Source organism: Fusarium keratoplasticum, chromosome 14, assembly GCF_025433545.1.
Source record: "Fusarium keratoplasticum isolate Fu6.1 chromosome 14, whole genome shotgun sequence".
NCBI classification, from domain to species: Eukaryota; Fungi; Ascomycota; class Sordariomycetes; order Hypocreales; family Nectriaceae; genus Fusarium; species Fusarium keratoplasticum.
This window is the reverse complement of record NC_070542.1, coordinates 610,018-628,028: the sequence shown is the minus strand read 5'-3', so window position 1 is coordinate 628,028 and position 18,011 is coordinate 610,018. Positions and strand designations below refer to the sequence as shown.

The 18,011-nt window shown below is 50.5% G+C and overlaps 3 protein-coding genes across 3 annotated transcripts; all 3 read right to left on the bottom strand.

Annotated features, from left to right (window-relative positions):
* Positions 1–6,183: 6,183 nt before the first annotated feature.
* NCS57_01480100 (Na-H-Exchanger domain-containing protein) lies at positions 6,184–8,073 on the bottom strand (the record flags this gene model as incomplete). The annotated part of the gene is made up of 5 exons (XM_053064388.1): positions 6,184–7,054; positions 7,117–7,661; positions 7,722–7,828; positions 7,906–7,974; positions 8,025–8,073. The coding sequence occupies 5 exons, from the start codon at positions 8,071–8,073 to the stop codon at positions 6,184–6,186; spliced, it is 1,641 nt and encodes a 546-aa protein (XP_052906272.1).
* A 2,891-nt stretch (positions 8,074–10,964) lies between these two features.
* Positions 10,965–11,886, bottom strand: NCS57_01480000 (uncharacterized protein; the record flags this gene model as incomplete). Its single annotated transcript, XM_053064387.1, has 2 exons — positions 10,965–11,261; positions 11,752–11,886. 2 exons carry the CDS (start codon positions 11,884–11,886, stop codon positions 10,965–10,967), a joined length of 432 nt encoding a protein of 143 aa, XP_052906271.1.
* A 248-nt stretch (positions 11,887–12,134) lies between these two features.
* On the bottom strand, positions 12,135–13,733 carry NCS57_01479900 (Na+-exporting ATPase; the record flags this gene model as incomplete). Its single annotated transcript, XM_053064386.1, has 3 exons — positions 12,135–12,871; positions 12,929–13,179; positions 13,252–13,733. 3 exons carry the CDS (start codon positions 13,731–13,733, stop codon positions 12,135–12,137), a joined length of 1,470 nt encoding a protein of 489 aa, XP_052906270.1.
* Between the last annotated feature and the right edge of the window lie 4,278 nt (positions 13,734–18,011).

Sequence of the window (18,011 nt, the reverse complement as noted above, 5' to 3'; positions counted from 1 at the left end):
AACTATACCTGCATTAGAGGGTCATAGAGACGGGTAACTTGACTCTGATAATACGCTAAAGATTAGCCGCTATATCAGAGATCTAGGGAAGAATAAGAGCCCTTTAACTAGAAGATGGTATTTTATGATATTGAAAGGGTTTGAAGCGTAAGAGTTAAAGATTGCCTTGCTAAGCTTAAGAATAGCTAGTCTGGAGGAGGAAGTCGGCCGGTTGAGCAGAGGCAAGAAGAGGAAGGCGATATTGAATCCTAATAAGAAGTTCATGACATTGGCAGAGGCTCTAGTGACTAATAATACTATTTCTGAGCCAAACGAAGTAACTATAGAGGCAGATGCTGTTGAGGATGTGATTGAGGTGGGAGGGATGGGAGAGGATGAGAGCTTAAATTCGGAGGCGGAAGAATTACCCGTTGTATACACTCGTATAGGCCGTGAGGTAAAAAGACCTAGAAGATATTAAAATCTATTTAATTATGATTTAAATTCTATAAAGAAACTTATTTTTACTATTTTTATTAAGTTTTTCCTATGAGGTTAAAAAAGTGCATTTTGTATGGGAGAATTTTTTTTTTGCTTGCCGGTGGGTGGGTACTGCTGGTAGGTGGGTACTGCATGGTACTATGTTGGGAACCTTGACCGTCACACACCGGGTCTGTATCGGGCACCTAGCGCTCAATCTCTGCACATTTTCGCCCTGTAGCAAGCGAAAACGCACTTCGAAATGCCTTCAACCCGCAAGCATATCAGGAAGCATTGATCAGCATACTCACGCGTCGGAGAGTGCCCTTTTCGGCTATTGAATGGGACGAGTTTAAACAACTAGCTCTCGCGTGTAACCTATATATCAAAGACTCCCTCATTACCTCACGGCGTACGATGGCCCGATATATTGCAGCAAACTATGATTTTACAGCAGCGAGATCAAGGACAGTCTCACCACCGCGTCAAGTCCGATTCATATCTCAACAGACCTCTAGACATCACCGCATAGATATTCTCTACTTGCTGTATGTGCACAATGGGTAGATAAAGACTACAAGCTTCGTAAGGCACTACTATCTCTACCAGAATGTGCAGAGTCATTCTGGAGAAGCTCAAGCGCAGGCTGTTATCGATACTTTAGAGAAGTACGGGATATAGTCAAAACTTAGTTGGCACACGGGTGACAACGCGACATCAAACGACACATGTCTTGAGTCTATACAACGCAAGCTAATGAGTAGACATAAGGTTAATTAACTACGCAGTTTAGGCTACAGGCTGACATTGAGTAGATTAAATTCAACGCAAAAGGACGTCGTATACGCTGTATCGCGCATATCATTAATCTATCCCTTTAAGCCTTCCTTCTCGCATCTTCTAAAGAGGCTCTAGTCGCAGCACTCGAGTCAGCATCCGGTGTCACTGGAGAGGAGCTTCTCTCCCAGTTTTCCGAGGTCCTGGCCTCTCATCGAAAGAAGGCTGCCGCCGAACGAAATACAGCAAAGAGAAAGAACGGAGAGCCGGCCAGAAAGCACAAGCGCAAGGGCAGCACGGCTAGCAATACGTCCGTGATATCGGCTAGCGACTTTAGCGGCGTTGAGAATGTCCCTGCATTACGCAAGCTTCATGGATTAGCTGTGTGGCTAAGTTCATCAAGCCTCCACCAGAATGCGTGGGATAAGGCAGTGGGACTGCGTTTAGGGATGGATAATCGTACCCGCTGGTCGTCCTGGTATCAGGTCATTGATCGTGCGATTAGAAAGAAGGACAAAATCTAGTCCTTCATGTCTGATCACGAAGAGGCCATCGGAGATAATCGGCTATTAGTTGGAGATTGGGAGTTGCTAGGCAAAGTACATACGTTTCTTCAGCCATTTGCTTCAGCAACATTATATGCAGAGGGAGATGACTCGTCTATCTCACAATCGTTGATGCTGATGGATATGTTGTTACTCCATTACGAAGAACAACAGGTACCCTTCAGTCTATCCACATCAAGTCGATTACTAACATTGTATCAGAAGATATATCAGTCGGATGAACACTCCGACGAACGGATGGTTCGAGCCATCGATATAGGATGGTTTATCCTCTCTAAATACTACCGCCTAACTAACGAGGTTCCCGTATACGCCGCCGCTGTCCTCCTTGATCCCCGTAAACGCATCGCGTATATCAAGCAGAACTGGCCAGAGGAATGGCATGAAGATACTATTGCCTCGGCCACAGCATTCTGGCAATAGGAATTTCATTACGAGCAACCCAGCGACCATCCCTCCACCCCCACGTCGATGCCACCACCGCTGGCAAAGAAGCCAAATCAACTCGCGATACTATCAAAGAAGCTGGAGGTTAGGACTATTAACGCGAGTGTCAGGGATGATTTCACTAGCTTCATCAACGTTGATGCAACAGATATCCCTCCGGATTGTACGCCTCTGGAGTGGTGGTGTCAACCACAGCAGAGAAAGCAGTATCCGAAACTTAGCCGCATGGCTATTTGCATTCTTTCTATCCCAGCAGAGTCATCGGAGCCGGAGAGGACGTTTTCTGGGATAAGAAGAACATGTTCATGGGATAGATTACGAATCATATGCAAAACTATCGAGATGATTGAATGTACGGGCAATTGGTTGCGTCAAGGACTCTTACGGCCTCTGCATGAGAATGGGATGGGTCTAATCGGAATCCCACGGCCGGAGGGTGACTCTCAGGACGTTGACGATGATAGTGGGCATTATTTCGACTGGTATTAGAGCAGGCGCGGTGGATATTTCTCACCGTCATAAATCGTTCATTCGTTCGTTTAAATCGTTTATTCGTTCGTTTAACCGTTTGCAATATTTTTGAACCGTTCAAACATTTGAGGAAATATTCGACCGTTTAAACGGTTTGCCCATGTATGTTGCTCAGTCTCTGTACGGGATGCAATGTCCTTGACGATCGGTCTTTGTTGGGCTGATTCCATCGGGGCTGTGTCGTTCCTGGATACCATGCTTCTACCCCATGAAGTAAGACAGGCTCGACACATGCTCTGACCGCACTCCGGACGGTCGGCCTGTTAAGGTACGTACATCACAGACCCCCGGGTAGGACTAGGACTTCAAACTTTTATCTTCGTCCTGAAGTTGAAGGGAACTCTCAGTTCTTCCAACTGTTGTCGAATTGCGCAGTGATGCTGGGTGTTATTGATAAAATCAAGGTTATCATTATTATTGTCATGGTGAGAGCTCCCTAGGGGTTTATATCCCATGCGATTCCATCTAGGACTTTCAACTTTCAATCTAGGACTTTGTGATGTGACCCTGAAGTGAGGGGGAAGCTCCCAATTATTCCAACACCAACAAGGATTCTTTCCAACATTCTTGTGGCTGTAGAAACTGATGAGAGGGGTATTTTGAAAAACGATACGGCTAGTGGATCGGCATAGAATGCCTGTGACGGGTGGTCGAATTTGTCGAGAAACGGAGCAGGGAAACGAGCAGTATACGCCCAAAGATGCGTTGAGTCACGACTAGTCGTGGCCAAGACATGAACCTGACAAGGATGGTCTTAGTGACAGAAACTGTGTTGAGAAGACTAAACTAACCTGCATAGAGGAGGCCATGGGGTCTATCACATGTCGTAATGATCTCGTACTTGCGTCCGGCTTAAGGATGGCGGAAGGTGTCGAGGCAGCATTGCCTATGAGACAGAACCGCCGCCTTCCCTGTGCCAAAGCCACCAAGACCGCCAGAATAAAGGGGTCGTACTGTGGTGTGGAGGGTTGAATTCGGCGCAACTTAGTCTGGAGAATCATTTCCACGGGCTTATTGTTTGGCCATTTCATAAATAGTTTTCGATGCCAACTGGTGTAGACGGTGTCGGTTCGTAGCGATTCTAGGTGATCCAGATCTAGATAAGCCGCAGATGCGGATGAATGTGAGAACACACGATCCACTTTGAGAGATGCCACAGCGCGCGTGCCATAACCAAGCGGGAGAAGATCGTGTCCAGAAGAACTTGGTTGTTTTCGGTAGACAAAACCGTAAGCAGCCATTAGATAATCCATAGCCAATCTCTGGACTGTCTTGTTGTTAATTTCTGACCACAACAATTTCAAAGCCTTTCGAGCATCTGGCGACACGATCACAGTGTGCCGAGGTCGCAAGTCCTGGTTCGGATCACTCGGTGTGATCTCTTCCAGAGGGGGGCTAAGCCCCCAGCTCTGAGTAACAAACTGACAGCCGAGTATATGCAAGTGTTGCGATGTCCACTGCAATGGATGGACATACAGCCGTCCTCGATGTTGTCGAATCAGGTCGTCCAGAGACGATGTTGAAGGGGACTGAGGAGTTGGAGTTGGAGGGGAAGACGTGACATCCTCCTCATTTGCACAGAGATATGTTGCATGAACCTGGGATATTGCCTGAAAATCGCATGGAATGTGTAGGCCAACGTCATAATAGGCTCGTCGTCGCTGAGGAGGATGTGGAAGGTCGCTATCGGCTTTTCGCTTCCCTGTTTTAGTGGAGAAAGGCGAGAGTACGCTGTCAGATGCACGCTCATCCTTTGCTGAAGACGTAGCGGACAAAAGCGTGGTGTCCTTCGCGGTGTGAATTTGTGTTGAACGAATCGATGCTGCCATGCTGAATTGGTAATAAACACGCATTCGCTGGCGCGCGGCTGGATTCAAGAACCAAAAAGATTGCCTACATCACGTGAGTCGCACATGACTGGTTATTGTGTTGATTAGTCAGCCAAAGTACGCTCTGGTTCCCACTGGAACGGCACCCAGGCGCCGCAATAAAACCAGCGCCTGGGCGCCATGATAAGATTATAGCGGGCCACCCTGCCTTTTGATTGGCCGTCAACTTCACCTTCATCCCACAACTCTACCGGGTGAAAATTTCTTTCCCCGCAGCTGTTAGCACCTTACTAGTGGAGAGGCATTGTTCAGGCCACCCGACCACGCTTTTGCCTATGAGGCCCTATCGAGGCCTTAACAGGCACAGAGAAGACCTTGGGAGAGTTCATCTTCCTCTGCGAGAAGCTGGTCTCGACACTCAGCCGGACCTCGTGACTGCCTTCAGACCCAAGGCAGACCGAGGTGTTGGAGGGCGCGCAAGGCCCTCCAAACAACGACGGCTAGTTGCAGAGGATTTTCTCCCCGAAGGCAAGCTGCGCGCCAGCCTCTGATCCCTTCGAGGGTTTTTCCTACTGCCACGCCGTGACCAGTTCTATCGCTTGGCTCCTGAAGGATAGACTGCGTCGACAGCTTTGACCAAAGATGTGAGAGAATTCTGACTCGTTGAAAACCATGGGTTGACTACCCGTGCCTGCACATCCCGCTGACGGCCCACGGGTAACAGGCTTGACACAGAGCGCCTTTGAGCCGATGGCACGCTGGATGAGCTGGATGGAGAAGCAGCTACGTGGAAGCTTTACCAGGATCACTTGTATTGACGTTTTCTGTGACGTGCTTTAGCGAAACCTACAGTAGGGCGAGCTGCGCGTAGGAAAGTGCCGCTTGGGGGGGTTGAGCATGTGTACGGCTCCCCGTTGATCTAAGAGGCCTTGCAAGATGGATTTGGCAGAGCGAAGGTTGGCAGCGACTGTAGACAGCTTAGCTCAGCACGTCCTGTGCCCCAATACGGGACCTGCCCGGACGGAAAATATTCTTACTTACTTACTTCCCATCTGATCTTGACATAGATCGTACCAACAACATTAAGGCATTATATGCGGCTCGAGACCCTAGGGCGAAGAGTGCAAAGGCATCTTACTGGGGCTCCAGAATCGGCTACGTTCGCGGTCCGATCTTCTATACCCGTGCTGCGAGTAAAGGCAAACTCGCTCCACTCACTCCACTCGTTCCCGACTCGCACACCCTCGTCATCTCTTCGCTCTTGGTGTCCTTTGCCTAGTTTCTCCCCGCGATCCCTTCAGTCTTCTCCACAGCGGCCTCGGACAAGATACTGTCGGTATGGTCGATGTTGCTGTTGTTGGCGGGTTGAGGAACCAAGAACGCCAGTCGGTTACGGTGCTTGAAATTTAACGAGAGACTATGTTGAGTAATAATTGGACTGATTCACCTCATTCATCCATACAGAAGAAGTGGCGACAGTGTCCAGATCCGTTGCACGTTATACGCTAATATATCCCCCGTTTCCTAGCACCAGGCCAGAAGCAGCTTTAGGAATTGAAGCAATTGGTCGCTGACTAAACAAGGTACATGATAGTTCGTCTCTTCACCCGTCTCTTCTCTGCTTCCAGATCGTCCTCATCGTTCAGAGAACTCGTGTCGTCAAATTTGGATTCATTCGCCGGAACCCCCTCGACAGTGGGCAAGTCAAGACTATTCAAGACAGGTCGACTGAAGCGATTATGCACAATAAATGTGTTTTCGCCAGTCTGAGTAGCGTTGATAGGCCTCGGGATCTGCATTGACGCACGGCGAACCTCGATGCCGTCTTCCTGGATGGGCTTGACGTTCATATACGAATAGATGACACTGAGCGCCGGGATCGAGAGCCCATGGACGACAATGGAGAAGAGCACGAGCCAGTAGACGACAGGACCCATGAGCCTGACCAAATTAGTCTCCTCTTCATCGCCATGGCCAAGTTCAGGGAACTGGTGACGGGCGTGCTCGACATAGAAGACGGCTCCAGCGCCAATGGGGCCAAAATAACCCATAAAGAGGGCCTCCTTCCAGTTCTTGCAGACGGCTGGCATCAGCTTGTACGTCATCAGGATGGCAGGAATGCGACGGAACAGGAGGACTGTGAAGCCGAGGAGGATAAGTCGACCATAAGTTAGGCCGGTTCCCTCTGGGTCGTGAAACTCGGACCAAGGCATGATGGACCCGATGTACATGAAACCGCCAAAGTTGAGTAATACATCGACACACGAGTTGACTTCATCGTGGCGCTCCTCCGTCTCTCGAAGGTAATCGCCGTCCCAGTTGAGGGCACTGCCCGCAACAAAGCAGGCCAGAAGGTCGTCAGTACCGATGGCGCCGCACGTTCCGACAATGAACAGGCCCAAGGCGGTGGGAAACAGAACGTAGGACTCGTTGTCGATCAATTTCCTACAGGCAGGGGTTAGAAACCATCAGTGAAGATAAAAGGAACTTAACTCTGGTTGACGAACTTCTTCAGCGCGAAGCGGATACCTTTGCAGGCACCATAGCCGACGATGGCTCCGTAGAAGACCGACATGATAACGACGTAAAGCCAGGTCTCGAGGACCCAGGACTTGAGGGCCTCGCCGACGCCGCCACCCAAACGTCCCACTTCTTCAGACCGGGCCACCACATGCTCGGCACTCTCGGCATGGCGGATGAGATAAGTGGCAAGCATCAGGAATGGGAAGCCGAACCCGTCATTCGCACCAGCCTCAGAAGAGATGATCTCCCGCAGAGGTCGAGCAACATACTTGTCAGCAAAGGGTCCCTTGGCGATGGCTTGTGAGAGGATAGGGTCAGTGCAGGTGACGCAGGACCCGATGACCAATGCAGTGAGCAAGGTCAGGTTAGAGACGGTGGCCATGATGCAGGCCGTTGTGCAGAGCCACATCAGGGTCATGATGGGCAACAGGCACATGGCCATTTCTTTCCAGCGCATCCAGTTGTACTTGGCTGGGAGCTGGTAACCGGCGATGACCAGCTGGACGCCGATCATCAAACGCGCAACACCCTACAGTCCAACATCGTCAGCACGCTATGAATATTTCGCAGCCATAGCGAAGAGACGAACTAGAGTGATGGCGTTGGTCTGTCCAGACTCTGCAGAGCCCCATCTTTCACTATCGATAAACTTGGCGGCGATGGGGCCGAGGGCAACGCCAAGGGCGACGGCAGGGACTGTGAATTGCCAGGAGAAGGAGTCAACAAGGGGTCGTTGGAGGATGGGATGGGATGCAATAGATGGAAGGACTGACGCGCTTCTCCCAGGTACCATGCCTGCTTGATCTTCACGGAGATAATGCCATATAGGACAGTGTAAGCACCTGCAACGGTGTAAGCATTTTCCCGCGTTTGGTGGCCGATGAGGACGGACCTAGAACGCCCAGGACGACGTTTAGCTCGCTGATATTGAGAGTCGGCATATTATACGAGAGCAATGTCGACGACCAGCGTGCGACAAGAGGAGGGTGGCGGGAATTAAGAAGAGAGAAGAGGAGAGGGAGAGAGGGTCGAGGATTGTTGGCGACGAAGATCGAGGCTGCTGAAGAGTGGAGAGAATTCTATGTTAAGGGTTCCAACTTGGAGCGAGCGGGAGCAAGATGGTATAAAGGGCAAGCTAAAGAAACGCGTTGAAGAGGCCGGTTAGATATCAGTTGAAGACTGAGGGAGGGCGGGGTGGTCTCACCTCGAGGGACGGAGAGGGGCCGAGGGCCAGGAAACGAGACTAATAATAGATCCAACCAAAATATAAACATGGAGAAATGGACTATGATGCACAAGTGGTGAGAGAAAGACGGCTGGACATCACGGACCGAGCCTTGGCGGATGAGTCCAGACACTTTTTTCGTCTATCTCTGGGACGTAGACGACCGACGACCAACTGAACGAGGGCTCTCGGAAGATCATGATCCATGAGGTTGTACGTGGTACGAGTGAAGCAAGCAACAAAAGGGGCCCGTCCTGGACTCCGAGACAGCCCACAGACTTCCAGACAAGCATGTTCCAATAATTTAAAAATCAGCCCCTGTAAGAATGACGCAGGGGACTCCGCTCCGGATAAAGGCTTGCCAAGCCCATCTAGCTTAATTCGGCGCAAGAAGCTACGGGATTATTAGTCATGACTCAAGTGAGGCGTAATGAGTCTCAACTCTCGACGGCAAATGAAGTCTCGGCGATCGCAATTGGCGACGATTCAGTCCGTTCGACGGTAATGTTTCACTCGTTTCCCGCGCGGCAAGGGTTACACGCAGGCTGATGTGCATCCAGCAAATCTCCAAAGGTTGAATCAATTTGCAGATTTTCAGCAGAGTCTCACAATCTTTGTCCATACACTCGTGAAGTGCTATCTGTCCGAAGTTGGCCTCCACAATCCCTGCGCCCCGTTTATCCATGTCATGCATAGGTCGCATCACAGCGATCGCTTTGTTAATCCTCTCCACATTCTCATGGACCAAGCAAGCCAACGGGGGTAAATAAAAAGATAGGGAATCAAAACGAACAGACCAACGAAGACAGAAGAAGAGAAAACATCCCCCACTCTGTCATGTCTTGCCACTTGTCGCGGGATGTGGTCTGAGTGAGTCAGATCTCAATGACTAAAAAACTGATTGGAATGAGAGAACAGAGTCTTACCGGGGGGCGCCCGGTCCACGTGGTTACTGGCGTTTTAGTTACGGAAACTCCACGACACGAACATCGTTACAAATCTAGATAGCGGTTTGCGGAGATTTGAAGATCTTCGGCGCGTGCGTCACCCAGAATCGAATAGAGACACCATGGCGGTGCGAATGAATTACAAACGAATTACAGCAGCCCCTCGATGGTCCTATTCCGTTTCACAAGTTACAATCCCCCTTCGACAGCCCAACAACAATACGCCAAGCTTGCCAAGACCGCACCATCGCCTCACACAAGAGTGCAAGTCCAAGAAAAGGACCCAGTACGCCCATCAACAAAATCCCTCAGCCTTTACAGTCACGGACACTCGCTCATTCACTCGCCCCGTTTGCGTTTGCGTCATCCCAGAAGTTAGAACAGGGCGGGCATGGACATGAACCCCGTGTTGCGCAAAGATTACTTTGGGCTTAGGCTTCTCCGTACTAAAATTAAGCATCTATCTACCCGTTGGCTCATGTGAGCCAACTTAGCAAGCTAAATACGCATAAACCCTGCTTCCATCCTTGCATTCTGCCCCGACGGCCCTGACATAGCGCGTGTTTAGGGCCTTTGGGGCTGTGCTCCACCGCCTCTCCACCGAATTGATCTTCATTGCTCATCGCTAGTCGCGCCACTCCGTGTCAACTTTACCAGAAGTCGGTCCGTCTTTGGTCTCACCTAACGCTGAAATTGTGCAATATGTCTCATGCCTATTAATGGCTGGCGTGTATTATATGTACCAGTTTGGGCCCTACCGGCGTTTTCATGTGCGGCTTGTGCTTGAAACCGCATCTCTATCGCATCGTGTTTGCGGATGAATCGACAAATGTCAAATACGATATGTCTCACCATTTCCTTATCTCCGTCCCTGGGCCCTCCACCAATGTTTACCTAACCCCAGAGAATCCGCATTATCTCCTCTAGCCTCGCCATCGCTCTGGAAGTCTCATCACTGCTGACCTCTCCATCCTTGTAGCCTTTACTGCCACGCGACCATACCTTTTCTTAACATCTTCCTCTCCATTTCGTAGAAACCAATTAATTCGCCACTTAATTCAATAAGGGATCCATGCACAAATACATTTCTCTTCTCAACTTTTTGGGGTCAAAGTCACATTCTATTTAACTTACGTGTTTTGACCTACCAAGCGCCTCCCTTATAGCCTAAGATTCCTTGTTAACCCATTCCCATCATCCCCGTACATTCCGGGATCTCTATCTGTCGGTCTAAACCGGGAATTTCATCCATCAGTTTTTCTACCCTCTCCTCTAGGCGTGAAGACACTTCCTCTACCTAAGCTGTTTCGCCGTGGAGTACCGTCTTTCAGACTCCCCTCCAGTTCTGCAGCCACGGGAAAAATACCCGTGTCAACGACTTTTTTTTCCCACGCCACTTCCTCAACAGGCTTGCTTTTCCTGGCTGACCTCCTCGTCCTGGCTGCCGCTGGATATTTCGTAGTAGTGTCCAAAGACGCGTGTCTCGAGGTCAACCACGCCACTAGTCGCCTCGCGGGCCTGGCGGCGGAAGTGAAGCGCTTCATCCACTTCCAGGTCTCGATGCCCAGGAAGAAGATGACAGCCTCAACAAAGGCAATACCCCACTGCCAAGAGATGGAAGCGTGCCTGGAGACGACAGTGTTCAGCGTATGGATGTGGATTAAAGGCACATAGTGACGAAGCCTGCCACGATGGCCCAGAAGAGGAACTGGTTGCGCCAGACGTCGTGCATCCACTGAGTGAACTGCATTCGGAACAGGGAGGGACGCATATTGACCATTTCCCAAGCGAGGAAGAGCGCCAACCAGGTCAGGCAAGCAAAAGTCGTCGCGCGAGCACGGAAGATGACCTTGCAATCCTCGCTGTACTCGTTGTTGTAGTTCTCGCCAATATCGGCCTTACCGAGGCCAAATTCGTAAAGAATAAGGACGAACGAAGCTAGGTAAAGAGCAGACATCTAGAGGCCATAAGCAATCATAGTCATAAGCAGCTCGGAAGCGAAGACACCTTGTTTCAACTATAGATAGGTTATGTCAAGGTTTCAGCAGCATGAAAAAGGGTAAGTCTACGTTTTGGGGAGGTCGCTGCATGATATCGGGTGCGGCAATCTCAAGGCCCAGTCCCATATCAGGCATGCTCCGAGGTGATTATAATTACCCAGAGGATCTCGACGGGAGCAAGAGAAAACACAGATTATCCATTCTTATCCTTAAAGGCAAGGCCAATGAACAACGTGTTAAAACAAAAATGGGTTACCCCCAGAAGACTGTTGAGACTTATACTTCAACACAACGTGCAAGCCTGAGCAATGTTCTCGGCCAAGTTAGGGAGGATGAACTTCTGGATGTTGTCAAATATACGTCGGCCCTCCTCAATGGCGTTGAGGATAGATGCAAAGTTATCGTCAGTCAGGACAATATCAGAAGCCTCCTTGGCGACATCAGAACGGCGAGACCCATGACAATACCAATACCAGACTGCTTTAAGCCGGGGGAGTCGTTGACGCCGTCACCAGTCATGGAAACGAAGCACTTGCGGTGATGGAGGGCGTTGATCATGCGGACCTTGGTCTGGGGGCACATCGGGACACGACGAGGGGCAACAAGGGGAGTTAATCGATTCCATCATTTGAAGCTTATCAAAGTCCGAGGCAGCCATTACAATCGTCTTGGCAACATCGGCAGGGATCTAGAACATCTTGGTAGGCAGGATGCCCACCTCAAGAGCGATAGCACGGGCAGTCTCAGGGTGGTCACCAGTGAGCATGGGAACGCTGACGCCGGCCTCATGGCACTGGCGGACAGAAGGCGCAGACTCGGGGCGAGGACGATTATACAGGCCGATAAGACCGTGGAAAGACAAGGTCAGTCTCGAAAAGATCTCGGTCCAGTTCAGCTTCGTTATCGACAACGTGGCGAATATCAGTTCGGCTAGCCAGGGCGAGAACCTGGAGTCCAAGTCGGGGAGGTGCTTCCATGTTTCTGAGGACAGATTGCTCAACAACGGGAATGAGCCGCTTGATCTCATCACTGACAGCATAGCGAGGGCAAGAGAAGATGGCTCGCTCGACGGCGCCTTTGGTGAAGACCCATTGCTTCTGCGACTGGTCTTTTTCGAAAATGACAGACATCTCCACGTCAGAGTCGAACGGGAATTCGGCAACCTCGTGCCATTGAGGCTTCTCTCCGGTAACGATGCGGAGACGGTTCCAGTTAAATCGCGAGGTGAAGACCTGGATAGCAATCCCAGTGGGGTTACCACGACCATGCCATTCGCCTTCAACCTGATAAACAGTGGCGAGGTTAGCCAGAGAAGCAACGTTTAAGTATTCCTGAAGCGTGGAATCCCAGGCGACGACCTCCTCGGAGTTCATGGGGGTTGTCTTCGGTGCCACTATGCTGGAAGTCGATGTCCTTGGGCTGAGCATCCTGGAGGCCGAGTTGCCCTGGGTCGGATTGAAGGGCCCGCTAGTGGCGCCGACAGAATAGGTGCCACGGCCAGGAAACCATACCTTCTTGACGATCATGGTGCCTTGAGTAAGGGTACCTGTCTTGTCAGAACAGATATCTAAGCGCGTGTTAGTAACAAGTTCGACTTGGGATGGAGGAACTCGACGGGACATACTGGTGACTCCACCAAGAGCCTCGAGACTCTTGAGGTTGCGGACAATGACGTTCCTCGGGGCCATGCGCTTCGTGTCAACGGCCATGGTAATAGTAAGAACGACGATCAGAGAAGCCAGGATCATGGACAAGCCAGTGACGACAGCGTAGATGATGATTTCCCGCTTGGGGTTGAACTCGTTGGCGCCGAGGACAATAATGAGAGACAATAGAAGTTCCCAAAAGAAGAATGGCCAGCTTGGACATTTTGCGCTGGAGGGGAGTGCCAACGTTGACACCGAGGAAACGGCCAACAGCATCAGAAAAGGCCAAGGTCAAGCCTGCATCCAACGACGAGTCCAGAGACTTCCATCCTCGCGGCGCTTGGGCTCACGGCGACGAGAGGACTTGCCACGGAGAGCAACAGCGATCTGGCCGATTTCGGGGTAGATACCAGTAGCAAAGACGATACCATGAGCACGACCTTTGGGGACAGTCGCCGAGCTATAGACAACATTGAGGCGGCCACCAGGGCCGGTATCGTCAGAGAAAATGGACGCCGTTTCATTTCGGACAGGGAGAGACTCGCCAGTGAGGAGAGCCTCGTTGGTCTCGAAGTTGACAGCTTCAATGAGGCGGATGTCGGCAGGGATGGTGTCACCCGTCTTGAGCGCAACTAAGCCACCAGGGATAATCTCAGCAGTCACGACAACCTCATTTTCCCCGTCACGCACGGCATGAGCTGTGGGGGAGCTTAGCGAGCGGAGGGAGTCCATGGTCTTGGCAGCTTGGAACTCCTGGAAGAAGCCCACGACAATGTTGAGCATGATAACTGCGGCGGGACGGTAAATGTTTTGGCTTCAAGTAATTCAGGAAGAATAATTTGAACATGGCAAACTCAATGTGCATTGGCACCTGAACTCGGCATAAACCTCTCTCCGACCGTGATCTTTTGCCGTCTCATTAACCAGCTGGTATAACCTAACTACTCGATGATAATAAATTGAGAGCTGTTTGACGGTCGAGACGTTTAGATTCTGAAAGGGCTCTTGCCCATCCTTCCTTCTGCCCTGGTTTTGATCTTAGTGATCGAAATTTTGTTGGAACTGTTTATCTATGGCTGCCGATGTGGTTCCTACCAGTGCTCTAACATGCTTATCTAGCGCTTTTTTCGTTTTTTAGTCTCCGTTGTGGTGGTAATTCACGTCTTCACACCCGGGTGATGTCTTTCATCAAGGTCCTTCCAATTGCGTTTAGGCATGACGGGCAGGCCTGGGATATGAGATCTAGGGATGTTACTATCGGCAAGTGATCAGAGTCGTGGTTCATGTCCTTATCGATCTCGCACTCGATCAGTCTGTCGATTAGACCTATCGTCGTGAGACATAAGTCAGTGGTTGTACGTCGGTTTCCTTCCTTGTATGTCGATCGCGCCTGGGGGTAGGTCGCTTGTCAGATCTTAATCTTCCATGATCTCGATAAGTTCTCTAGTGCCGGCATCCGCTTATCGAATTCGATTGCCTCCCTAGCGTGCGCGGTGGAGGTTGAGGGCGCCGATAACGACTTGTTCGCTTTGCGTCGATACTTCTAAGGTACGTCATAGAAGCTGAAGTGTGCTTCCCCCTGCTTTCTGCTTGTTGAGTTGGATCTTAGACGTTGTGTATCGTAATTCAGCCATCACCATGCGGGCCAGCCGACAGGCCTAGCCTGCATAGATCTCTCTTTCCCTCCCTTTGAAATGCTATTTGGAGTGATCGAGTCGCTTGTTGATGAAGAAGCATACTCTAGCCGGACCTTTTTTGTCTCTTGTTGCGTAGCAGAGGTGGAATCTGCCATTGGCGGGATGATGGGTTGTCGCGTGGAAAGGGTTCACCCATGGTTCCTAGATGGCCAGGACGTCGTACTCCTCTAGCCTTTAATACTGCAAGAGCGTGGCCATTACTGTGTCCAGCGATCTTCCGATGTTATGCTGCAGTATAGAGAGTGGCTTGGGTTGGCTCATTCACTGTTGTCGATTGGTAATCGCTATGTAGTCTCGCCGAGTTTGCGACAAGGGCTTCTAGAGCCCTTCTGGATGGTGTTACGATCGTTTGGGGCGGTTGGCTGCCCGTATCGGCTTTAATTTCATTTCCCACAGCGTTCGAAGAAGCCATGCTATTTGCAAGCTTGGCCCTTTTCTGTCCCCTTTTTGTCGGTGACCTGCTTCTTCTTTGTTGACTCCGCTGGGTTTGGCTGGGTGCGAGCGACAGTATTCCCTCTCGGGTAGCTCTTCTTGTCAGTCATTCCTGGATTCTTACAACCTGGGTCGCCTGACTGGTCGTTCTGGTGCTCTCTGGTACCAGGTGGCACCTAGGACGTGCGGCGTAGGCGGTCTTGATCTTGGCCATTTCATCTTTACTAACTGGGCATTGGTTGCTCCATGCCTCGTGTTCGCTTTTGCAGTTGGCGCATTTTCCTGGTACCGTTTTGCCAGATTTGATAGGACATTCCCAGGAAGCATGTTCTTGGGCACAGTAGCCGCACCTCGTTTTGGCCTTGCACTAAGCTCCTATGTCGCTGTATCCCTGGCAACTAAAGTAATGCCTCCTCAGTCGGCATGGTACGCTACATAAATCGCACTAAAAGACTTCCCCTTACCAACTCAAACCCTCATCGATGATTATATTAACATCCTAAAGTCTGGTAAACTCAATGATGATTGAACAGGCAGACTTTGCCTCAGATATCCTCGTGAGCCAGCCTATATATTTTGTTCCAGAGTTTGAGATGAAAGGCTCGTTATCCTGGAGAATATTCTCTGGCGTCCTCCAAGTTACTCACAGCCATGGAGCTAGTGCGGATACCATGTATAAGTACCCCATATACTGGGATGCCGACGGTGCTCCGTTTCCGAGTCGGTGCCCCAAGTACTTAGCGAACTGCATTAACAATTCCGTGTCTTTAGGTCGTAGCCGTTTTTCTGCTAAAGTCACCACTCTTGAGCTGGTTAGATAAGACAATCCTGATGTTCTCTATATGTTCGTTACGGCTTTGTTCTATAGCGCGGTCTACGTGTGCTTTCAGGCTACGAGGATTCACGGCCCATGAGCTGGCTATACGGATAGCGTAGTCCGGGTACCCTTTCAGACATTAGTTCTCAAAACCTCCTTGATGTATAGTGCGTGAGCTGCCACGATGTTCTTGCTGAAGTGTCTAAAAGTCGATTATATTTCTTGGTTTGTTGTGATTGGGTAGCTGAATCTTTTTCGACGTTGTTGAGAATCATAGTAGGTCCAGGCGGTCTAAGGCCTTCTGAAGCAGTGCGCTCCCATCGTTGCTGCTGCTGTTGCTGCTCCGCTTTCGGACCTCGGACGGTCGGCCAATCTGTTCTTCGGTTGGTGCAGTCTCGTCCCGTATCGGGTGCTCTTTTCCGTTTCTTGCGAGGTGTCTTCCAGCTGTCGCGCCGTGTCTCGGACTGCACACGTGGGCTTCACCACGCGACATGATCGTTTCGGTGCCGAAAAGGAGGTACCACCGCGATCTTGGCCACCACTAGATCCGCCATGACGGAAAGGCACACTTCCAGTGGAACCAGCCAGTCCTCAAATTGTCCTTTTTAGTGCAGCTAAAATTACAGTGAAGCTCTCACGGTTCAATTCTACCCATGGTAACAACTTTTGCATGCACTTAAAGAGGAGCTCTCAGAAACCTGGAATCCTAACGCTAACAAGAGTGGGGAGCTGCCAGGCTTGGGTGTGGTACGTGCTCGTTAACCCAGAGGCAAAAAACATCACCCTGGGACATACTCTCTTGAACCACACCCGGGCCCTCATGGCAGGCGAGATACCGCATACGGCAGCCAAACACATCTCACCTACCCTTTACGACCCGGTCCCTCAAAGCTCGAGTGGCATGTCGATACCGGCAAAGAGCACGAATTCCTCTCCCTCGACTCTAATGACAAAAAGATGGGCGGGATCCTCAATACCAAGGCTGATCACTTTATGGTCGATATCCATTGATCGGTATCTTTGAAGCCGATGTCCGGCGAGCACGCGACCATCGTGACGAACTGGCAAGGGAGTGACGATAACATCACGTTCACTGGCTTTGGCCCCCTTCGACGAAGACGATCAGGAGGTTCCTCTGGCAACTGCTGCCTCCAAATATTGCCACCTAGATGACAGGCAAATCGAAGGATTCCTTGTTATTAGAGATCATCGCTGCCGATCGAGCTTGGTACACCGTATCTGATGAAGAGTCAGTCAGAGGTGCCCTCATTCCTGCCGCTGCCCCTGCTCCTGGGCTAGCTGACTGGCTGTCGGAGGCAAGTGGATGCTATGTTGCAGCCACGAGGGGTCTAAAAGCCATATAAGCTAGCTCTTCTTTCTATTCAAGGGCACATATAAAGTACACTTTGAGATGACTAGGGCGACAGGCTGGGCCGGCGAAGGGGCTCTCGCAAGCTAGATGGGTCACTTCACTGAAATGGGAAATGATGTGAACAGTAATTGCTACCAAATCTTGCATGATTTTGCTTCCACTCTATTTTTAAGCGTATATTACTGCCTATAGAGTTCTAGCTGGTTTATCAGTTTCGGCTCAAAAATATCCTCTGGCTTTGTAACTTGTCAATTACGTAGGTGCGCGTTTTACTCATCAGTCCGGTTTGGCCTCCTTAGCCGTTTTCCGTCCCGTGCTCATCGACTGCTTGAAATGATCCGCCGTGCACGGGCACCGAACCCACCTACCCCTCTCGTCTCACACCACCCGTGGTGAGACATGATGGTAATGTGGCCTGTCAAGGGCGCATACTTATCTCTGCGCCTCCCTGCCCCTTCTGCGGGATTAACAGGATACGAATATTGAGATGTAATGAGCTCAGCTGCCCTAAGCGGTAGCTAGTTATGCTTAAGTCGTTTCGCGGCTAGTTAATCTCGTTAGATCAGGTTTAAACGCGCGTCTATCTGAATGCTTGCTATGCTTGCTCGAAACACAGTACAGGAGGCTACAAGTCTTATCCGGAAAGCCGCATGAAGGGCATGCCAAGCAATACGACATGATCTATCTGTATTGCCTGAATTGGGATTGACAAGGCCCTAATTGCGGAAGCTTTGCGTCGTCAG